The 21,324-nt window shown below is 35.8% G+C and overlaps 1 protein-coding gene across 1 annotated transcript in view; it reads right to left on the reverse strand.

Moving 5' to 3' along the window:
* Positions 1–432: 432 nt before the first annotated feature.
* The window catches only part of LOC143223577 (POU domain, class 3, transcription factor 4-like), a 47,935-nt gene continuing 27,043 nt past the window's right edge, over positions 433–21,324 (reverse strand). The window contains exon 2 of the mRNA XM_076451705.1: positions 433–4,767. Coding sequence (XP_076307820.1) covers positions 3,032–4,399 — 1,368 coding nt within the window. The 5' untranslated portion in view covers positions 4,400–4,767 and the 3' untranslated portion in view covers positions 433–3,031. The remainder of the gene's footprint in view (positions 4,768–21,324) is intronic.

Consider the following 21,324-nt stretch of genomic DNA (forward strand, 5'->3'; position numbering starts at 1 on the left):
CTTATATCTCTAGAATTTAACTTCAGTAACTTAATATTTCTCTATTACAGCTTCATCAGGAGTTATTAATTTTCCACCACTTTAATAATTCAGTGGCACGTGTCGTTATTTTCTTTACGTTTATAACAATTTATCGTAATAAACACCAGTTTGCATTAAATAAAGTCAAGAATGCGGGTTTTATTACTGTTACACGTGGAAGAAAGAGTTTTTATTATTATTATACTCTAACTACAGCTGGTAAAAGCTGTTTGTATTATTTAAAAATCTGTACGAATCTATAAGTGTGATGTCATCAACAATGCATTGAGGAATGCCCAATCAGTGTAAGTGCGTCTGGTTCGATCTTCTAAAACAAATTATTATTGGTGTTTTTGCAGAACAGTAGTCTTGGGTACACAGAATTTGAAAATACTGAGTCACCACTAGGAATATATCTCACAAAACTTTGTGTTTATTTATTCATTTTGTAATCGGACACGCTATACAACTATATACCAAGTAGAAGAGACTTGCTAATACTTACATTCATCAAGTGTTTGTTTTTTTTTGATACACAAAACATATAAATTAGACCCTGTACGGTTCTTGACAAAATTACACACCTTATTAAACTACAAATTAACTGTAGCAAACAACAAAACCTGCAGAACTGGTAAATAAGTATATATATATATATATATATATAGGTAATCAGCGATCAATTGAATCTGAAGTGAGCTAACGTAAAAACTACTGGCCAGTTTGTTTTTGTCTTTTCACTTGAAAAATGAGGTAAGCATATTTTTTTACTCTTTGATTTGGGTAAAATCACCTGTGATTCAACAATTACAAACAAAACTTTCATCTGTTTCTATCTTTCTTTATTTATACAGTTGCGCTTAAAATGCTATGGAAATAGAACACTTGTAACTAGAAAGTTATCTTAAAAATATAAATTGGGATAATTTTTTATCATGATGCAACTCTTAGTAAAACTGAATAAACTGAGCTACAGATGAATGAGAATGTCGTTAGATCTATGTTAAAGTTTAAATATTTAACGCTAGGGATTTATTGTCCACATAATTGCACTTTCCATAAAGTAACGGTGGTAATTCGGACCAAAACTGTAGTATACCACACATAATACAATCATGGCACCTTAATAAGCAATATGAAAGAAAAACACACAAAAATCTTGCAATAAATTCATACAATTTATATTTTATGAGCTAAGGAAAGTTTGGGTTAAATATTTCTGTTTAATGATTCTCTTTCTTATTCACTGATGTTAACACCCACCATTTCTGTGTTTCAGAACATGAATCAGATTGTAACTTAGCATTTCGTTCCACCCACATAAATATTCTATAACTGGTTCCACCCACATAAATATTCTATCATAGCATCATTCTGTTTTCATGAGATTAGACCAAAGAGTAGTGTTCATGCACTATTTAGTGTTGAAAACAAAGACTGCATCTGTTCAGAACACTAAATAATGCATGAACACCTTTCTTATACGAGTCTTAAAATGAAACGACATAACAATTGGTAAAACGGCTCCTGAGACAGTTCTGTTTGCATTCTATATTATTGTACATACATAGTGCCTGCCTAGCAACAGAAATGGATTGTGTTTTTACTGCTCTCTGTAGTATTGTTTAACAAGAGGAATAACCAAGGATTCTAAGTACTATCTATTGAAGGCAGGAGGTGGGGGTAAAAACACATGAAAACCTTTGTTTATGTCTCGTTTTCTCATACTGACAGAATATCTGTATTTCTTGAGAAAATACCCATACGTGCCGAATTGTTAGGTTTAAAAGGTTGCATGTTTTCATCTGAAGAGAAACAGATGATTGACACTACTGTTTTCTGTTTCTGATAAGCCAGGTAAACAACGGTGGTTTGCTGTTTCTACCGAACCCCATGGACACGTGGCATTACTGTATATTAATTATCGTTGTTATTAGTGTTGATTTTATGATCCTGATAAACCAGATAAACACCTCTTGTTGTTGTATATTAAATAATATTGTTGTTCGTGGTGGTTCGGAGTTCCTGCTGAACCAGATATATTTGTGGCATCATTATATGTCATAAATCATTGTTGTTAGCGATACTTTGACTTTCACTTTCATTACTTCAGAAAATAATGTTTTACTGACATTTTTCACAGCAATAAGATTTCTGTCACATCTGTCACGCTATTTTAATGTTTCCCACAATTCCACTGATATTTAAAGCTGTCTAGGACGAGAAGAATGCGATAATAATTTTATGAGTTGTGTTTTTCTCTTAAATATCTCTGAGTGATAATTTCAAGCTCGAAGCTCTTAAATCGTTACAGGTTATATTAGTCGTTACTTATTTACGAGACATCCCAACAATAGTAGATAATAATAATACATTTCTGCTCTTTGCAGGTTAAAACCTCGTTTTACAATCTCTTTATAGTACAGTACTTGTAACTGGTACCGAGTGATAGTGATATTTCGGTATTAAAATCCATAATTAATTATTAGATAAAATAAATCGTTACTGAACAATGACCTCGTATAGCTTCAAGGGTACCTTCCAACATTTATCTTAACTTCTGACGGTTATTGGATTTGAAACATCAATGCAAAATGTACAAAACAATAATTCGCTTTGATTTTCTTTTTTACAGTTGTTGGAGGCCAAAGTAATCTGTGTATAGATAGCAAGTGACACTCATATTGATGCTATAGGCTTACCCACAAACCTTAGATAGAAAGAAAAGTCCTACCTTAAACCCCATTTCCTTCGATCTGCGACTAGTTTCGGCGTGCCCTGTCTGTCTATAATAGTCTCATACACAGCCATGCACAATATTTGATATATGCTCGATATAAAACAATGTTTTATTTACTACCACTTAGGGTTAGGGCGAGCATTTTCTAAGTTCACTCTATACAAGTCAACCACCAGCTGAGCAGGTTCAGTTTTACACGCTCAGATACACAAATAAACGGAATATTAAGGTTGTTCACTGATAATTTTCATTGTCCGCAAACCCTGTCAGTCAGTGGGCAGTCAGCGACTGTCCGACAGGATGAATTGAATGGCCAGCTGGGTGACGGTTTGGAGAGTGAAGCATGGGTGGACTGTGAGAATGGTTGTGGAGGCGCTGCGGACTGCTACCATGGGGACCGCCGTCCGAGTGGCTCATCAGTATCTCGCTGTTGTTGTTGGCAGACACTGTCAGCGGTCCGGTTTGGTTGGTGTCGTTGTTCCGACCCAGTGAACTTACAGGAGGGGTCATTCTTTTTTCTTTTTGACGGCGATTACAAAACCAGACTCGTACGACCTCTTTCTCTATCTTTAGGCTACTTGCGAGGGCGGTGATGTCTTGCGCCGAAGGTTTAGGCTGTTTGTGAAAGTGATTTTCTAAAACACCTTTCACACTCACCTCTATGCTCGTTCGCTTTTTCCTCTTACGGCCCTGAGCGGCTATCTTGTCAATAGACGTCGGAGTCCCAGTGGTGCTGTCCGCTTCTTCCAACCACTTGGCAAGCAGAGGCTTCAACTTGCACATGTTTTTGAAACTAAGCTGTAGAGCTTCGAATCTACAGATTGTAGTTTGACTAAAGACGTTACCGTAAAGGGTGCCTAACGCCAGCCCCACATCCGCCTGTGTGAACCCAAGCTTGATTCGGCGCTGTTTAAACTGTCTAGCAAAGTTTTCCAGTTCATCCGAGGAAGGTGGTGGTGACTCGATAATTCCAGATTCGTCACTTTCCAGATGAATCCGGTGGAATCCATTGTCACTCTGGAGCAGATTGTGTTGTATCTGAGGGAGATGATCGCCTGCCACGTGCTGAGGAACTTCCCTCATCGCTGGGTGGATCTGTGCCCCACCATGGGTGAGCATCCCGTTCATGGTATAAGCTGAATGATGAAGAGGCGGTGAGCTGTTGGTTGATGGGGACATTCCGACCATGTGCTGACCCGTTAGGGAGGACGGGTGCCAGGTTGTCATGTGCTGCGGCGGACGGTGATGGGTCAGAGAGCTGTGATGTAGCTCCGATCCCGAATGGTGAAGAGGCTTGATGTCCGGTGAGTGCAGTCCATGATGATGCATGCTGGACGACCAGCCCGGAGGGTCATTGTGAGAAGGTAGACTAACCCATTGATGATGGGGCCCAAGCGAGTGTCCGTTTTGACCCTGATGCTGCGGCGGCATGTACTTCATCTCCGGGGATTCTCGCGCGTAGCCGCCCTGAGAGCTGGCTACTTGCATCTCTCTGCTAGTAATACCGTGTGTGTTCGTTAAAGACTCCACGTTACTTGTGCCGTTGTACAGATTGGATAAGCCAGTTGCCATGCTTCGGGAGGCATGGGTCCCGCCGATCTGTCTCGCAGTGCCAAGCCCGTCATATGCGTTCTGCATTGCTGACAAGCCGGCCTTGCTTTAGACCGACAGCTCACCATCATGGCGCTGATAGATAGCTTTCTCTTTTCTCTGCTGATTGGCTGTCTGTACGATGACGAAAGTGCAAAGGCAAGTCCTTGCACAAAACATTTCGGCCCAGGAGCTTATTGGACGTGACGTCGACTACGACGAAGCCGTGAGATGAGACGTGGACTTGCACTGAGCTCTAACGTCCGATTGTGTGGCACCTTATTCCAGCGAACATGAACACTACCAAGAGGTCGCAGTGTTTTCTCTGTCAAACCTCCAAAGCCGGGGCGGAGCTTTTCCAGGAGGTGGGAAATACACATGGAGCCGCCAGAGTGACTGTTTCCTGGTGCCCCCACCTGCTGGGAGTGAGTGAATTGTTTTGTTTAGATGTCTAACTTATACCAGAATTTTTTAAGTAACATAAAAATATCATGCTCTAAACAACAACAACAAAACCAACAACAGCAAATAAAATAAAACAAATATTATAAGCCTTATTATTATTATTCTCTACAAAAATGAAAATAATACGAATACACACTCAGACTAATACAGTGATATTAATTTAAATGTCTATCACCAGTTGTCGTGTGCGAAAGTCTACAGACAAATCATTACTTGTGTGAGCAAGGTTTATGTTAGAAATTGCAAAGATAGATACGAATTATGAAGCATGAGTAACAATGAGTTGACAAACAACGATTTAAAAGTATAAAAATGATTTATGTTTTGGAGAACAAACAACTGTCCCACCATGACGTAGGGGCCCGGTATGGCCAGGTGGGTTAAGGTGTTCGACTCGTAATCTGAGGGTCGCGGGTTCGAATCCCCGTCGCACCAAACATGCTCGCCCTTTCAGCCGTGGGGGCGTTATAATGTGACGGTAAATCCCACTATTCGTTGATAAAAGAGTAGCCCAAGAGTTGGCGGTGGGTGATGTTGATTAGCTGCCTTCCCTCTAGTCTTACACTGCTAAATTAGGAATGGTTAGCTCAGATAGTCCTTATGTTGTTTTGCGCGAAATTCGAAAACAAACGCAAGCAAAGTCTTGGTACCTACTATTGTTCTATCTGGAAGTATACTTTTCACGTGATTGAGTTATTCGTTTTTTGGGTTTAAAATTCAGAAATGTTGCAGCCGTGAGTATAGATTGTATCGTTTTCTCTTTAATTCAGTCAAACTATATCTTCATTGTTTTTGTTACTTAGGTGGCGATAGCATTTTTTTTTTCGGTTTGTTATTCTAGTAGAGATTCAGTTACGATTCACTACCGCCATCTATAGGATATCGTGAAATCTAGACAGAGAGCCTAAACGTATTTTATTATTTGTTCAACTGGAAATCGATTATCTTAAGGATAGTGTTACGTTTCTGTAATAACAATAATAAAAAAGGCAGAGTGTTGAATCAGCGAAAATATGAGACAATGTAAGTACCAGTGGAGAACGTGCTTCAGTAGCGAATAAAGATACAAAAAAAATTATGTATGTACGTAAATAATTAACAATCTTTGCGCATTTTATACCTCGTCTATACATTTGTACGTATAAAGTAGCAAACAACAATACAACGTCACATGCAACTCACGTACATTCTATATTTTTTATACAGTGGTGGATACAGGATTTCGCGTGTGGGGGATGATCGACTAAGTAACAGTGACTTAAACCCGACCCCAAGTAAACTTTTCCTTGTTCCTGCAACATAAATTTCATGGAATTAACTTAGAAACAAAGAAAAGAAACATATGTGACTATGAACGCTCATTTATTGATTTTATTCTAAAATATCAAGTTACAAGTAACCGTACAGCACTATACTGAATCACACAACATAGTGCATGTGACAATGAACTTTCATGTATTCCTAAATAACATGTTACAAGTAAACATACAGCAAAAATATTCCAATTGAGATGGCCAGTACTTTATATTTCTGATTTTCCATTAACCTACAAAATTTTGGTGTGGCCAGTGAAGGGGTGCATCCCCACAATCCCCCCCCCTGTATCCATCCCTGTCTTCATATCAACCAGTAGAATATTTGTTTTGTTTTTGAATTTCGCACAAAGCTACTCGAGGGCTATCTGTGCTAGCCGTCCCTAATTTAGCAGTGTAAAACTAGAGGGAAGGCAGCTAGTTATCACCACCCACAGCCAAACCTTGGGCTACTCTTTTACCTACGAATAGTGGGATTGACCGTACCATTATAACGCCCCCACGGCTGGGAGGGCGAGCATGTTTGGCGCGACGGGGATGCCAGTAGAATAAAACAAAACATGAAACGTTATAAAACATATTACAAAAAAAATATTCTTTAAAGTTAAGCACCACTATACACGATGGGCTTTGTAAGTCCGCAGACATACCGCTGTGTCACTGGGGTATTATATAAAAAATAAAACGAGTTAAAATCCTAGCGCTTTAGACAGGTGGAGCAGTCTCTCTCAGGGACGTGCTCCCCCCCATCCAAATGATTCAGTTGTAAGTTTACAGTTTTACGACGCTAAAATCTGGTTTCAATACTCGTGACAGTCTGAGTACAGACAGCTCTTCGTGTAATTTTACGCTGGACAATGAGAGAGACAATAAATAAGAATAAAGTTTTCTCTTACTGTTATTTTTTATGTAAGGTTGTATATATATATATATATAACTGTTAATAGTTTTGTATAACAGGATTTGTTATATGTTCTTTTAGCAAGAATGCATGTAAATTCTTGTTAATTACAGAGTATCTTCTCCAGACATGAAAATTTGCTTCCATTATACGTAATTATGAAAACAAAAATGCCCGTCCAAATGGCAAAACACAAAATATGAAACAGAAAGTTGGTATATATATCTTAATATATATAGCTTCCATACAAAATTTGATGAAGATACATCTAAAATGGCAGTGGTACAAAAATTGCAAAAAAAAAAAAGCTCATAAAAACGCAAACCACAAGATGCGAAATGGAAAAGTTACAGGTACCCCCGCGTGTGCCTCATGAACCTTTATACCAATTTTGATGAAGATTTACACATACCTTGCGAAATAGTTACATGAATATACAATAGAACGTACTATATAATTAACAGATTGAACTATTAAGGGCCAATCTCGTTCATGTAGTAATGATCAACACGTTTCCCTTCGTAATTATTTTAATTTGCATTTTTTTATTTTCATTATACGACACATTTATATGCTCTTTCTCAAGTTAATTTTGTCTTATTCCTCTTATGACAGACAACTTTTCTTTTTGACCCTAGGTACTTCTTAAAATTATTTTCAACGTAATATGTATGTAAAGTGTAACACATAAAACCACTAAACAAAACTGTTGGACACCGCATCCAATGCGTATACATTGCTACATATTTCAACCAACAACATTTAAATAAATGAGGTATCAATAATACATAATAATATGCATATTTTGAATTATTTTTAGCTTGCATTACTGTATTTCCCAGATACGACAGGCCTCTCATTTTCCATGCACCCTAGGCCCGGCATGGCCAGGTGGGTTGAGGTGTTCGAGTCGTAATCTGAGGGTCGCGGGTTCGCATCCCCGTCGCGCCAAACATGCTCACCATTTCAGCCGTGGGGGCGTTATAATGTTACGGTCAATTCCACTATTCGTTGATAAAAGTATAGCCCAAGAGTTGGCGGTGGGTGATGTTGACTAGCTGCCTTCCCTCTAGTCTTACACTGCCAAATTAGGAACAGCTAGCACAGATAGCCCTCAAGTAGTTTTGTGCGAAATTCGAAAAACAAATGAACAATCCATGCACCCTGGTGGGTGATTTGATCCATCAATGTTATAAAAAAAACAGCATTGTAATCGAATACTCCTCTAAAAATATGGCGTAAGATATAACACTGTTTGGAAAAAGATTTCCGTAAAAATATTTATAACAGTCCGGCTTTTTAAAATCAGGATTAATGGGACTGGATAATTCCATTGTTTTAAGAAATCAGTGTCTCCATTTTGAGATACAGATACTACCGAGTGAACGTCGTACACATAGTATAGTAACACAGACACCATACATCTATTATGTATGCTTATTTCTGCTTAAAATAGACCAGAGATGTGGAAAAGTAATTTGAAATAATTGGACTTGTGTAACTTTACCTCTTGTACGATTTTATTTTGTAATTTGTTAATAAAAAGAGAGAGAAAATCTGCAAGGGTAAAACAGATTCGTTAACACCTTAAAGTAGTAATAAGTAGTTTATTAATTACAAATGTTGGTCAATTTTTTATAAAACAAACTGCGTTATCTTCATCTTATTATTTCTGCGCATGGAAGTTTGCCAGTTTCAACCACGTGTAAAGTTTGGAGCTTGCTATGATATATTATCTCCCTTACAAAGCATGTAATCATTTTCAACCTGACTTGACACAAGAATGTTGGTTTAAATGAAACTGTAATTTTTCACGCTCTTCAACAGTAACTACAGCAAGTTTAAGATCCAGATTCAGTTGGAAGATTACAAGAGGTAACGCTTCTCTTAAAACACACGTTTAATTGAACAAGCTTGACTTAAATCGTGAGCTTAGCACTTTGAACACAGGAAATATTTTCGTACTTATTATTATTAGTATATAGTAGTCACAAGAGAGGATTACAGTTTTAATTGTTACTTAAAATATAACATTTTAGCTAAAGGCGTCTAATTCAGATTTTAAAGACATTACAGAGGAAGTAACATTTGTTTCTCAGCTCTACAGCCTATTGTCAAGGGCGTCACAGAAGAAATAACTTTTGTTTCCCAACTCTGAGCTCATTACTGAAAAGGTCACTGAGGAAGTACAATTTAGTTCCCAACTCTAAGCTCATTACTGAAAACGTCACTGAGGAAACAGTTTGTTTCCCAACTCTTCAGCCTATTGTCAAGAACGTCACAGAAGAAATAACATTTGCTTAAACTATCTAAACATTTGTTATGGGTTTATGTTTCTTAATCAATTGGGATAATTATGTGCTAACGTGACTGTTCGCGCTTTAGTGATTTAAAAGCGAATAACTTATGTTAAGAATAAATAAATCGAAATATAGCGTAAAAAACTCTTATGAAAGTTCTAGTTAGGCTAGAAATATTTTTATATACAGTTGTTTTACTGCTTCTGACTCACTTGACTTCATTAAGTTCATATCTGCGCCATTTTTAAGATGCAACTCCAGCGACCTCTTTGTGATTTTGTATATATTTTGATTTTGCTTTTATACCTTCAAAGTACGCTGTGAAAAACTAGTGTTAAAAATAACGTGGAACAGAAGCCAGGTGTTTGAAATAACTTCAACTCATTTTCAACCTCAAACAAATACAATAATTGTATACTAAAAAAAATAGAACACACATGTGTTCGTACGAGTTTTATACAATCTGCATACACATAATCGAAACGTGAAACCACAAAAACAAAATTTTGCCTTGAAAACGAAACGTCACTGGTGTCGTCAGAAAACATAGAAAATTCGTGTTTTTGTATTGTTACAACAATTAATAGTGTAATAACTCATACTTATCTGCATTTGGGAAACACAATTTACACTGAAATAACACATTTTATGTCTTAAATTACAATACAACGTATTTTACAATGTAAACACTAAGCCTGCTGACAACGATAATTACGTATATCCTCCCACAGTAAATCAAATATGTAAATAAATCGAGAAAAACTATATAAAAATAGTCATACTTATATGAAAATTGGATTTTTATTTAGTATTTTCAACCCGAACGGTATCTCATGCAGTATACGTGTCTTTTGGTTAAGTCAGATGGTTTAACATTCAGGCATAACTGCACCTAATTTATAAATACAGACTAGAAAGAGTACACTCTTTACAAATCCGTACATCATCAAAAATACGGGATTGGCTGTTATTTCTATAATAGCCAAGAGGTGAAAATTCAGAGCGTAGATTCGAACTCTTGACTGTCTGATCTGCAATTCGGCACGCTATCTTATAATGTGATTTGTGAGTAATTTTACGTTATGGATCCCTGAGAAACAAAAGTTTAAAAGGTTTGATCACCTATAAACCCTAATTCAACCCCGACTTCTCTACGTGGAGTAGCATGGTTTTGTTTTATGACTGGGTAGTTAGCGCCACATAGTGAGAACATTTAAAAAAAAAGACAAATAATTGCCGCCGAGGGCTGGTAATGACGAGTGAAAACGTTCATAGTTTATGTCGCCGCAGAGAGACATTCTGTTTTTTTTTTCTTATTTCTTCTCCTTTCAAACACTTTTAGTTGACTGCCATTCATTAATTGTTAAGTGAATTAATTTGAAACTTGGTGTGGTTATATCATGGTTCAAGACGCCCAGAAAACTTTCGTGATTTAGGCCTTCTAATGGGCTTTATAAGGTCAAAGTTAAAATAACTAAAATATATATATGTTGGACTTCTGTGTAGTTATATTTGTAGCAAATAAGATAAAAATTGGTACAAGTATAAATTTTCAAGCGCTGAATACACTGCCTTGCAGAAAACTGGTTTGTCCATTTTGAGTATTTTTATAGGGGTCAGAAATCTGAAAGAAAACACAATTTGTTGTTTTTACTAATAACTCTGCCATAGTTTAACTAATTTAGATGGAATTTGATACAAATATACTTTGTAGAGATCTGATACAAATACATACAAAATGTGGGATATGTGCCTACTTTTGGTTATTTTAGGGGGGTAAAAGGTTAAACAACACCATGATTTTAATTACTTAAATTCTTGTTTAGACCAATTTACATGAAAGTTTAGTTCATATATAATTTTCCTACGGGTCCAAAAGAAGGATATAGATAATGTTGGATTTGTTGCTCAATATTTAGTGAGTAAAGCACAATTTGGGGTTTTCGTGAACTATTGAAGTGCATGCCAACTAACTTACATGGGATTTGATGATCAGATACCTTTTCGCAGGTCCCAAGTAGTGGTATAGACAGTTTCCGATTTGTCTATGTTTTTCAGGATTTCTCTGGCATAGTTAATTTGCGTGGTGAAGACACGTCGCATTCGCTTACGAATGATGGTTTGAACTTGAATTTTGAGCAAAGCTACTCGAGGGCTATCTGCGTTAGCCGTCCCTAATTTACCAGTGTAAGACTGCCTAGGAAAGGCAGCTAGTCATCACCACCCACCGCCAGCTCTTTTACCTGGTTCATTATAACAATTCCGGCTGAAAAGGCAAACATGTTTGGTGTGACGGGGATTCGAACCCGCGACTCTAAGATTGTGAGTCGAGTGTCGTAACCATCTAGCCTTGGCGGGCCGTACGATTGTTGGTCTCATGAATAAACAGCTCAGAATATTTTACACTAATATAAACAGTCTCAGTTCTTTTTTTATTGTTTTTCATTTAATGAAACTTAAATGGTTATATTATAATAAGACGTACAAACAACACGTTTCTCTCGCTATATAAATTCTATTTTCTTTTGTGTGTCTTAATACCAGTACATACATCGTGTTGAGACTTCCTATGGCTACTTATGTCAAGTAGTTAATATTGGGATGTCTACTTGTGAATCAGCGGTAATCTGATGGATTTGCTGTGTTAAAATTCGAGGTTAGATTCTCAGCTGTTGACAGAGGCCCGATGTAGGCTTTTCATTAAAACGAAGAGAAAACAATAATAGTCGAACAAAAAGACATATATAAAATCATTTATAATACTTTTCTGTGCTAATTCCAGTTTAAGCTGTGCAATGTATTTAATAATACGCTTAACCTAATAATGCCTAATTATCCGTTCATACGATATAAAACCGTATATTTCGGTTTGAGTTAAGCGCCACGAGGTACTGTCTCAGCATCGAACAGGAATGAAATTCGAACTTGCTGCAGGTTTTACTTTAAGCAAACAAAAGCACATTTCCCCAAATACGCCAGGAAAATGAATAAATATCTATACAGTAACAACTAAAAGACATGAATATATTACAAGCTTTCACCAAAACATCTGTGTCGGAATATTCTAGCGCTAATTGAGTCCCTACAATCTAACGATCTCTCCTTCGAGACATTAGAAACATTAAGCGATTCATTAAAAAAACAACAAAAAACCCTGAAAGAATGAAATAAAAGATACATAACGGAACCGCTAGTCAAACAAAATACAACTACTTAATGTAGTAATATTAATAACAGGTCTTTATAAGAGTGTTTGTGTGGGCTCACTTATTTTGTGTTGGTTTATTTATACTAGTGTTTGTATAAGTTTATTTATACCATTGTCTTGTAGGTTCATTTATATGACTGTTTACGTAAGTTCACTTATACCATTTGTGTAGGTTCATTTATATCAATGTTTGTGTAAGTTCATTTATGCCATTGTTTGTGTATTTTATGTTGGTTTATTTATACCAGTGTTTGTATAAGTTTATTTATACCATTGTCATGTAGGTTCATTTATATCACTGTTTACGTAAGTTCACTTATACCATTTGTGTAGGTTCATTTATATCAATGTTTGTGTAAGTTCATTTATGCCATTGTTTGTGTATTTTATGTTGGTTTATTTATACCAGTGTTTGTATAAGTTTATTTATACCATTGTCATGTAGGTTCATTTATACCACTGCTTGTGTAAGTTCATTTATACCGTTGTTTGTGTAAGTAAGTCCGTATAAACCAGTGTTTATTTAAGTTCATTTATGTCATTCGTTGTTTGTGTAGGTTCATTTATATCGGTGTTTGTGTGGGTTCATTTATACGGATTGTATGTGATGACTGTTTGTGTTTCGAATAATATTTATCAAGTGATGTCTATACGACAATGGTATTTTATTTTCACATTGAAATCAGTGTAAAGTTAACTTTGTTTTCGCGTGAAAAAAAGTATTATGCAGTTATTTCTTTACAATGTAACAAACTATCAGACAGTGTTGTTTGCACGTGCATATCTATCTAGTGTTTAATATTTTGCCTTCTGTTGATTAAATTTACCTGGATTCAGGCACGAATCAGTCTACTGAGTACAGGGCTAGTAATTGCGTAAGAGAGCTTCCTACTCTCCCTACGGGAAAAGAAACTGATATATACGGCTTTCTAGAGTTCCACTTGTCACATGTAGGCCTACTTCGTTGATCATGTGCAGTATATGAGCTTGAATTGTCGTTATTTGTTAGATTTCGAAGACTATCTGGCACGTGCAAGTTATACTAGAGGAAGAATTGAGTTGAACAATGGTTTGCAAGTTATAAGTTGCGTAGTTTTGCAAGTGCTGTACTTAAGCATCTAATATTTATGCTACGCAACGCACAACTTTATTTTTTCGCAACCTAATCTCCTGGACAACCTTTGTTACACGTGCACATGCTCACGTCAATCCTGTATTATAAAAGCATAGACTCCCTAATTACTTTGTAGGATGTAGACTTTTATAAACATTCGACCATTTGTTTTTCAATAAGTGTTCTTATCACACCCTTGTAACAATACGCAATCCTAGCAAAAGTTGTTTCAGTTTCGTACACCGTATAACACGATAGCTGTTCGTTTAACATGTTGTGTTTCTGTACGTAGATTCATCAGTTCGTGTGACATTAAGAAACTATCAAAATAGACTCTCGTCATTAACGATACTCTATGTGACTTTTACTCATTAATAATACACTATTCGTAACTATAACAACGGATGCTACTATCTATATTACATTATGTAACTATGACAACGGATGCTACTATCTATATTACATTATGTAACTATGACAACGGATGCTACTATCTATATTACATTATGTAACTATGACAACACTCACTACTCGTCGATGATACATTATATATAATTATGACAAAAGATTTTGTTATACAAAACACACTATATAACTATTATAACTGATTCTATTATCCATGTCACACTACTTAACAATAAGTGCTACCTTCCACGGTACACCATGTAATAGCACGACCTCCGATTCTATTTTCTGTGGTACATTATTTAACTATGACATACTCTAACAATGCTGTGTTTAGAGTAACTGAAAACAGTTGTAAGTTGTTCATATTTTACTATACTTCACTGAAAAAAATACACAAACTTAAGTCCATGCTAAAGTAAGCTCCTGAAAATTAAAACGAACCTAAGAATACAATATAAAAATACAAAACATTTTGTACCCTTTTTAACGAGGTTTTTAATTTGTGACATTATGAAAGAAACAGCGTAATGGCTACTGGTCGTTTAACTGATAAGTGTACATGTTCTGCTTTCGCTTTTCGCTATTTTTCTGCAAGTTTCAAGGTATTCGTTTATAAGATTGAATGTTGTGAATGTTGAACTTTTTATAGAAATAAGCCGACGACATTAGTATGTGTATTAGTTAACTTCCCCCTTTTTCCCTCCACTTTTCAGAAGTTTGCTTGTAATTACGCATAAAGCTACATCAATTTATAAACAATGTTAGTTATCGAAAAGTACCAACTATAACACACATGAACTGTTTACTATATTCAGTTATATCAAACACTATGGAAGATTTCTGGCAATTTACCTATTTCATTTTATCTTTTAATGTATTCAATGCAATAGGTTTGGCTTGGGCTTGTTTTGAATTTCGCTCAAAGCTACACGAGGGCTATCTGCGCTAGCCGTCCATAATTTAGCACTGTAAGACTAGAGAGAAGGCAGCTAGTCATCACCACCCACCGCCAACTCTTGGGCTACTCTTTTACCAACGAATAGTGGGATTGACCGTCACATTATAACGCCCCCACGGCTGAAAGGGTAGGCATGTTTGGCGCGACGGGGATGCGAATCCACGACCTCAGATTACGAGTCCAGTGCCTTAACCACCTGGCCATGCTGGGACCAATATTAAAAAAACCCATCAGACTAGCTCTGATGGTCTCCAGACATTTTATATTTCCCAGACTTGTGTTTTTTATTTTCCAATATCAGATAACGAGACTTAAACATGCCTGCCTTTCATATCGTACTCTATTCGGCGAATGTTTAAGACGTCACAAACTTATATTTGTTATTTTTCTACGTTTAGCGTCTCTTCAACATTTAAAACAGTGCGGATAGCCTTGTTGCTCTGCGTCAATAAATCCCAGTCAATCAACATGCAAGACGTCAATTCTTGATGTTTTTAAATGATTAATGTATCTGTAACACATACCACACACATCTAGATCTGTAACACATACCACACATCTAGATCTGTGCCTTCCGTATACAAGATGTCAATTTCTAATTTTTTTTTCTGTTTTCACCGTTTCTTCAACATGCACCAGACATGTGACGATGGTGATGCCCGGATTTAATGTAGTTACAACATGTATCACACATCCATCTACGATCTTGTCGAGTTTTTAATGTTCCTTCATTTTATCGAACAACTAATTCTGATATTTTAAATATACACGATATTTGGCAGATGTTGACCAGTGTTTAGCGTATGTTTACAAATAAACTAGAAAATAATGTCTGACATGGTCCGCCATTTAGTTTATCTTCGACATATGATACACTTAGTTTTGAGGTTATTCATTATTTAGAAAGTCTTTGTCATGCAGAAAAATACAGTCTCATGTTGTCTAGTGTTAGGTGTATATAAAAAAATAGAGAGACATCTAGTTTAGTTGTTGACTGTATCATGAATCTTAATAGTGGTTCATAATAGGGATCGCCTGAAATTGTAAGTGGGTATCTTGGTATTATTTTATTATTATTAGTTTTGTTTCATAAACTTACAGCAAAATCGGTTGGGTATTTTGCACCAAAATCTACACAGATATATTACATAAAATTCTGGATATGTCTTGGACCTATTTAAACAGTTGATTATTTTCAAATAAAAGTTGATTTACGTGGCTATAAATATATAATTTATATAATGTTTTTCTGAGCGGCTTTCTTTGTATTCGACGCTTGTTAAACGCGAGTTTACACGAAACCTCAGGCACAGAGCCCCCCCGCTAGTACAGCGGTATGTCTCCGGATTTACAACGCTAAAATCAGGGGTTCGATTCCCCTCGGTGGGCTGAGCAGATAGTCCTATGTGGCTTTGCTATAACACAAACACAACACAGGCACAGAACGACCTGACTCAGTGAATAATGGTTAGGTGAAAAACATGTAACATTCAACTAAATGCATATGCTTGTTTTGAATTTTGCGCAAAGCTACTCGAGGGCTATCTGCGCTATCCGTCCCTAATTTAGCAGTGTAAGACTAGAGGGAAGGCAGCTAGTCATCACCACCCACCGCCAACTCTTGGGCTACTCTTTTACCAACGAATAGTGGGATTGACCGTCACATTATAACGTCCCATTGCTGAAAGAGTGAGCATGTTTGGTACGACCGGGATTCGAACCCGCGACCCTCGGATTACAAGTCGAACGTTTTAACAAGCTTGGTCATGCCGGGCCATAAATGTATATGCACGTATGTAGCTCGACATTTACTCTCCACAACTGAGCACATTAAATTTATAAAGCCACAGTGAGCTAGCTGCTTAGTCCACTGAGGGGAATCGAACCCATGATTTTAGCTTTTCAAATCCGTAGACTTATCGCTGTACCAGTGGAGGACTAAACTTATGAAACGAGATAATTAAAAATTGTTAACTTATAAAGGGGAAGAGTGACCGTTAAAAAAGTCAGAACCCAAGTTGAATCAAAATGTTTAAGATTGCATTTTCAAGCCAATAACAAGGGACTCTAAAAATAGTAAATAAACTTGGCTGGGAATAGTCTGTACATTACTTTCTCAGGCTAAAAATCCTTATTTTGAATCCATTAAGAGTGATAAGTACTGCAGTCATTTTTTAATTTAACAGTTTTTTAAAATTATATTGTAAGATATTTAGTCACATATTACCCATTTGTCTGGTTGTTATGTTTTCCAGTTTAATATATTTTCAGTATACCAGAATTTTAATTCTTATACTGTTAGGTGTGTTTTGTGTATATTCATTGTGGGTGATTACTGTACATGATGTTATCCTGTTTCTAAAGCATGATTAAAATACCATACACTGAGTTCTGATGTTGCCCGTTGTTCAATGTACATTCAAACTACAAAAGATCTGGCTCATATCTCTTCACATTGTAATATATTCTTCATTTGATTGAAGGACAGTATTTTCAGTAATTCAGAGTTCAGAACATTTAGCACATCTACAGCAGACCAAAGTACATGTATTTAGCTGTGCTTAGTTTAGAATATGTATAATAGACCGAAAAATTAATTCGTATGTTGTACCTAATTTAGTGTATCAACTGCAGTCCGGAATACAAGTTCTTAGTTGTACCTAGTTTAATGTGTCTACTGCAGACTGGAAGAAAGTCCTTATCGGTACCTAGTTTAAAGTATCTACAAGACTAGGAGGCTAGTCATGATGTTTTATCTAGTTTCGTGCATTTATAATACCGGAAGATTAGTCCTTACGCTGTACCTAATTTAGTGTATCTACAGGACTGGAAAATTAGTCATCGTATGTACCTAGTTTATTATATCTAAAAGTCCGGAAGATTAGCCCTTATGTTGTACATAGTTTAGTCATTGTACAAGACAGGAAGATTAGTTTTTGTATGTACCTAGTTCAGTGTACGTACAATACTGGAAGATCAGTTCTTATGTTGTACCTAGTTTAGTGTATGTAGTTCTAGAAAGGAATGTAAACTGAAAGACCTTCTGTAAGTAATGTAAACAGACAAAAAAACTAAGATGTAACACAAGCAGCAATTTATATACTGAAGTAACCTCTGCTTGTGATCGAGGAAGGTCTCTGATTTGCTCTCAATTAGTTCATGTTTAGGCTTTAAAATAATTTGAACGAATGACTGCATCACAGTTATCTCTGGCGTGATCTATTACATTTAATTTATTCGGTGATCTTAAATTTGTATTTTTTTTCACTTGTATTAGTAGCTTTTGTTTAGTGAAATCGATATAATCTTGTTCACAACAAAAACTAGTAAATTCATAAAATTACTTTTGATACTTCAATGCAGAAATACGATATATGTGTATACATATATATCTGAAGAAAGATAGTACACAAAATATTAGTTTAAATGTGCATCTCAGTTGTACGTGTGGATACTGGATTGTTTGTTTATGAATCTTGCGCAAAACTACACGAGGACTATCTACAATAGCCTTCCCTAATTTAGCAGTCTAAGACTAGAGGGAATGCAGCTAGTTATTACCACCCACCGCCAACTCTTGGGCTACTCTTTTACCAACGAAGAGTGGGATTGACTGTTACTTTATAACGACCCCACGGCTTAAAGGACGAGCAAATTTGGTGTGATGGGATTCGAATCCATGATCCTCAAGTTGAGCTCCCTAACCACTTTATCATGCTGGGCCCAAAGTACAGATACCCCATTGGGTAGCTTGATGTTTTACACACACGATGAACTAAGACCATAACCAAGTTCTTCTGCTGTTTCTAAACTCGATAACTTTTCCATCTATGAAATTACATTTCTAAACGAAATCTTTACGATTGGATTGACTAATGGTGCAATCATGATTTCCAGATAAGCTCCTTTTTTAGCTAATGTTTTTTCATTATGCTCATGAAAAACAGTACTTAAAAGATTACCCACAGTCCTTTAGACTCTGATAATGTTGGAGTTACGTAGCTGACAGTTTTACTATGTTCAAGAACCAAGACATTAAGCTATTTAAGCACTAAACATAAAGTATCAAGTTTACTGCTGATACATTGACAAGAACAACTCAAATTTTCATTCAAATTAGCTCATTCTTATGTTAACTTATTGCGAAGTTTACCAAACCAGAAAGCAGTAAATAGTATGTGTTTTAATTTTAGAAGATATTCACACTTTCGTACAAGAAAAAATTAATGTATATATATATATCGTATTTCTGCATTAAAGCAGTTCACCAGTTTACTAGTTTTTGTTGAAAACAATATTACATCGGTTACACTACAAGAAAGTGTCTCACACGAGTTAAAAAACTTGGAAATTTAAGAACATCTCTCTAGATGAATGTGACGTTGTCGTTGATGTAAATTATTTTAAGATTGGACTAATAACAAGCAAAACCTTGGCGTAAGAAAGAGCTTGTTCGATTATAAGCAGAGGCCGCAAATTAAACAAGCCAGTTCAGTATACAAATTGCTGCTTATATTGTAAGCCCTGCAGTGTAATTTGTTTTTTAATTATTCTTATTCGTTACACACGTTATGTAATCCACGAAATTTTTATAGACAGTTTGGTAACAGTAGTGAAGTAACAACTCAAAAGAAACTAACTATGTTTCATTTCTTTTATGAATATCTGATATGTAACGAAAAATCATTAAATACTGTGTAATTAAATATAACGAAACTCGTAATTAACATTTTCAAAATCTAAGTAAAGAATTATTATGGATAAAATGAGGGTTAGTAAGTGAAAAGTTATAATTTATTCACAAATTACTGTACTCTTGTCGGAACTATAATTTCAGAACAATTGCTGGGTGTAATGCAAGTAGTTATTTCTTGTCCATTAGCATCGGGTTTAAAACACGTAACATAGACGAACTTCAAGCAGAGCGAAACAAGTAATGATCAAAACATGAATGTTTCAGTCGTGTACTAATATTGAAGCGGAAACTTAAGAATTTGTATTCAATTCAATGAAACTATTTCGAAACTAGTTTCTCCAATACCATCTCCAGATCATGAACGTTTCTTTACTTACGTTATTACTTCAACAGGAAAACCAGCAATGAGCGGTGGTAAAAGAAACATCTGTTGTTTCTTCGATATAGCTATAAATCTAGAGGGTAAAACACACAAATGTTAGCATGTAAACTGGAATAAAAACACCAGTATTACTGCTGTAATTTTTTCCGACCCACAAGGTTTTTCCGAGCCTACACATACACACACATATAAGAAATACGAAATTTCGTAGATTCGAGTTGGCAAGAAATTCACTACAGATGAACACATTAAAATTTAGTCGAGGCTCCATACAGCTGACTTAACATAAAACCATCCAATTGGAAAATATGAAACTGCCCCGCAGAAAAACCAGATAAAATTCTATCATATAAGGCACCAAACTAAAAAAAATAAAACATTTTTGTACGCCGTATATTTTGAGTATAAAGTTTACAACAAGTCGAAGTACAATCCATCTAACCATATTTCCTTTAAAGATACAGTTTATGAACAAAAGTGTAATATATTATTTTTGAATGTATATGAAAATGGCGGGTAGAGAGTTTCTATATAACAACGACGAACGTCGTGTCTTCAGGTGCACGGGATTAGATGAAAATCATTGAAATAATATTGTTTAGACAATAATTTAGCAGTTAAATAACGCTTTTTATATGAAAGAGAAAATAGAGATAACTTGATATTTATGTAACTGTACTAAAGTTAAGGTAGATTAATGTGGTTATAAATAACAAGATATGTTGTTGTTGTTTTAAATAATGTTATATATTAGGGTGGGTATCAAAAGGTGACACCTAAAATTGTATTCTAGTAGTTGAAACAATTGAAATGTTTAATTATTTCATTAATATAAAATGGTACACCTATGTGGTATTTCAGGCTGATTGAAAACAAGCCATCAACAAATATTTATGCAGGTGTTTTGCATATAACAAGCTGAGGTTATCGTAAACAGGATGTGAAAGATTGTAAACTTGTGCTAATCATCTATAGCAGACAAACGTTCTGTAATACAACAATTGTCCAGTAAGATGTATACTTATATGGCTTGGTTTTGTTTGTTTTTGAATTTCGCACAAAGCTACTCGAGGGCTATCTGTGCTAGCCGTCCCTAACTTACCAGTGTCAGACCAGAGGGAAAGCAGCTAGTCATCACCACCCACTGCCAACTCTTGAGCTATTCTTTTCCCAACGAAAAATGGGATTGACCGTCACATTATAACGCCCACATGACTGAAAGGACAAG

Source organism: Tachypleus tridentatus, chromosome 8 (assembly GCF_004210375.1).
Source record: "Tachypleus tridentatus isolate NWPU-2018 chromosome 8, ASM421037v1, whole genome shotgun sequence".
Lineage (NCBI taxonomy): Eukaryota > Metazoa > Arthropoda > Merostomata > Xiphosura > Limulidae > Tachypleus > Tachypleus tridentatus.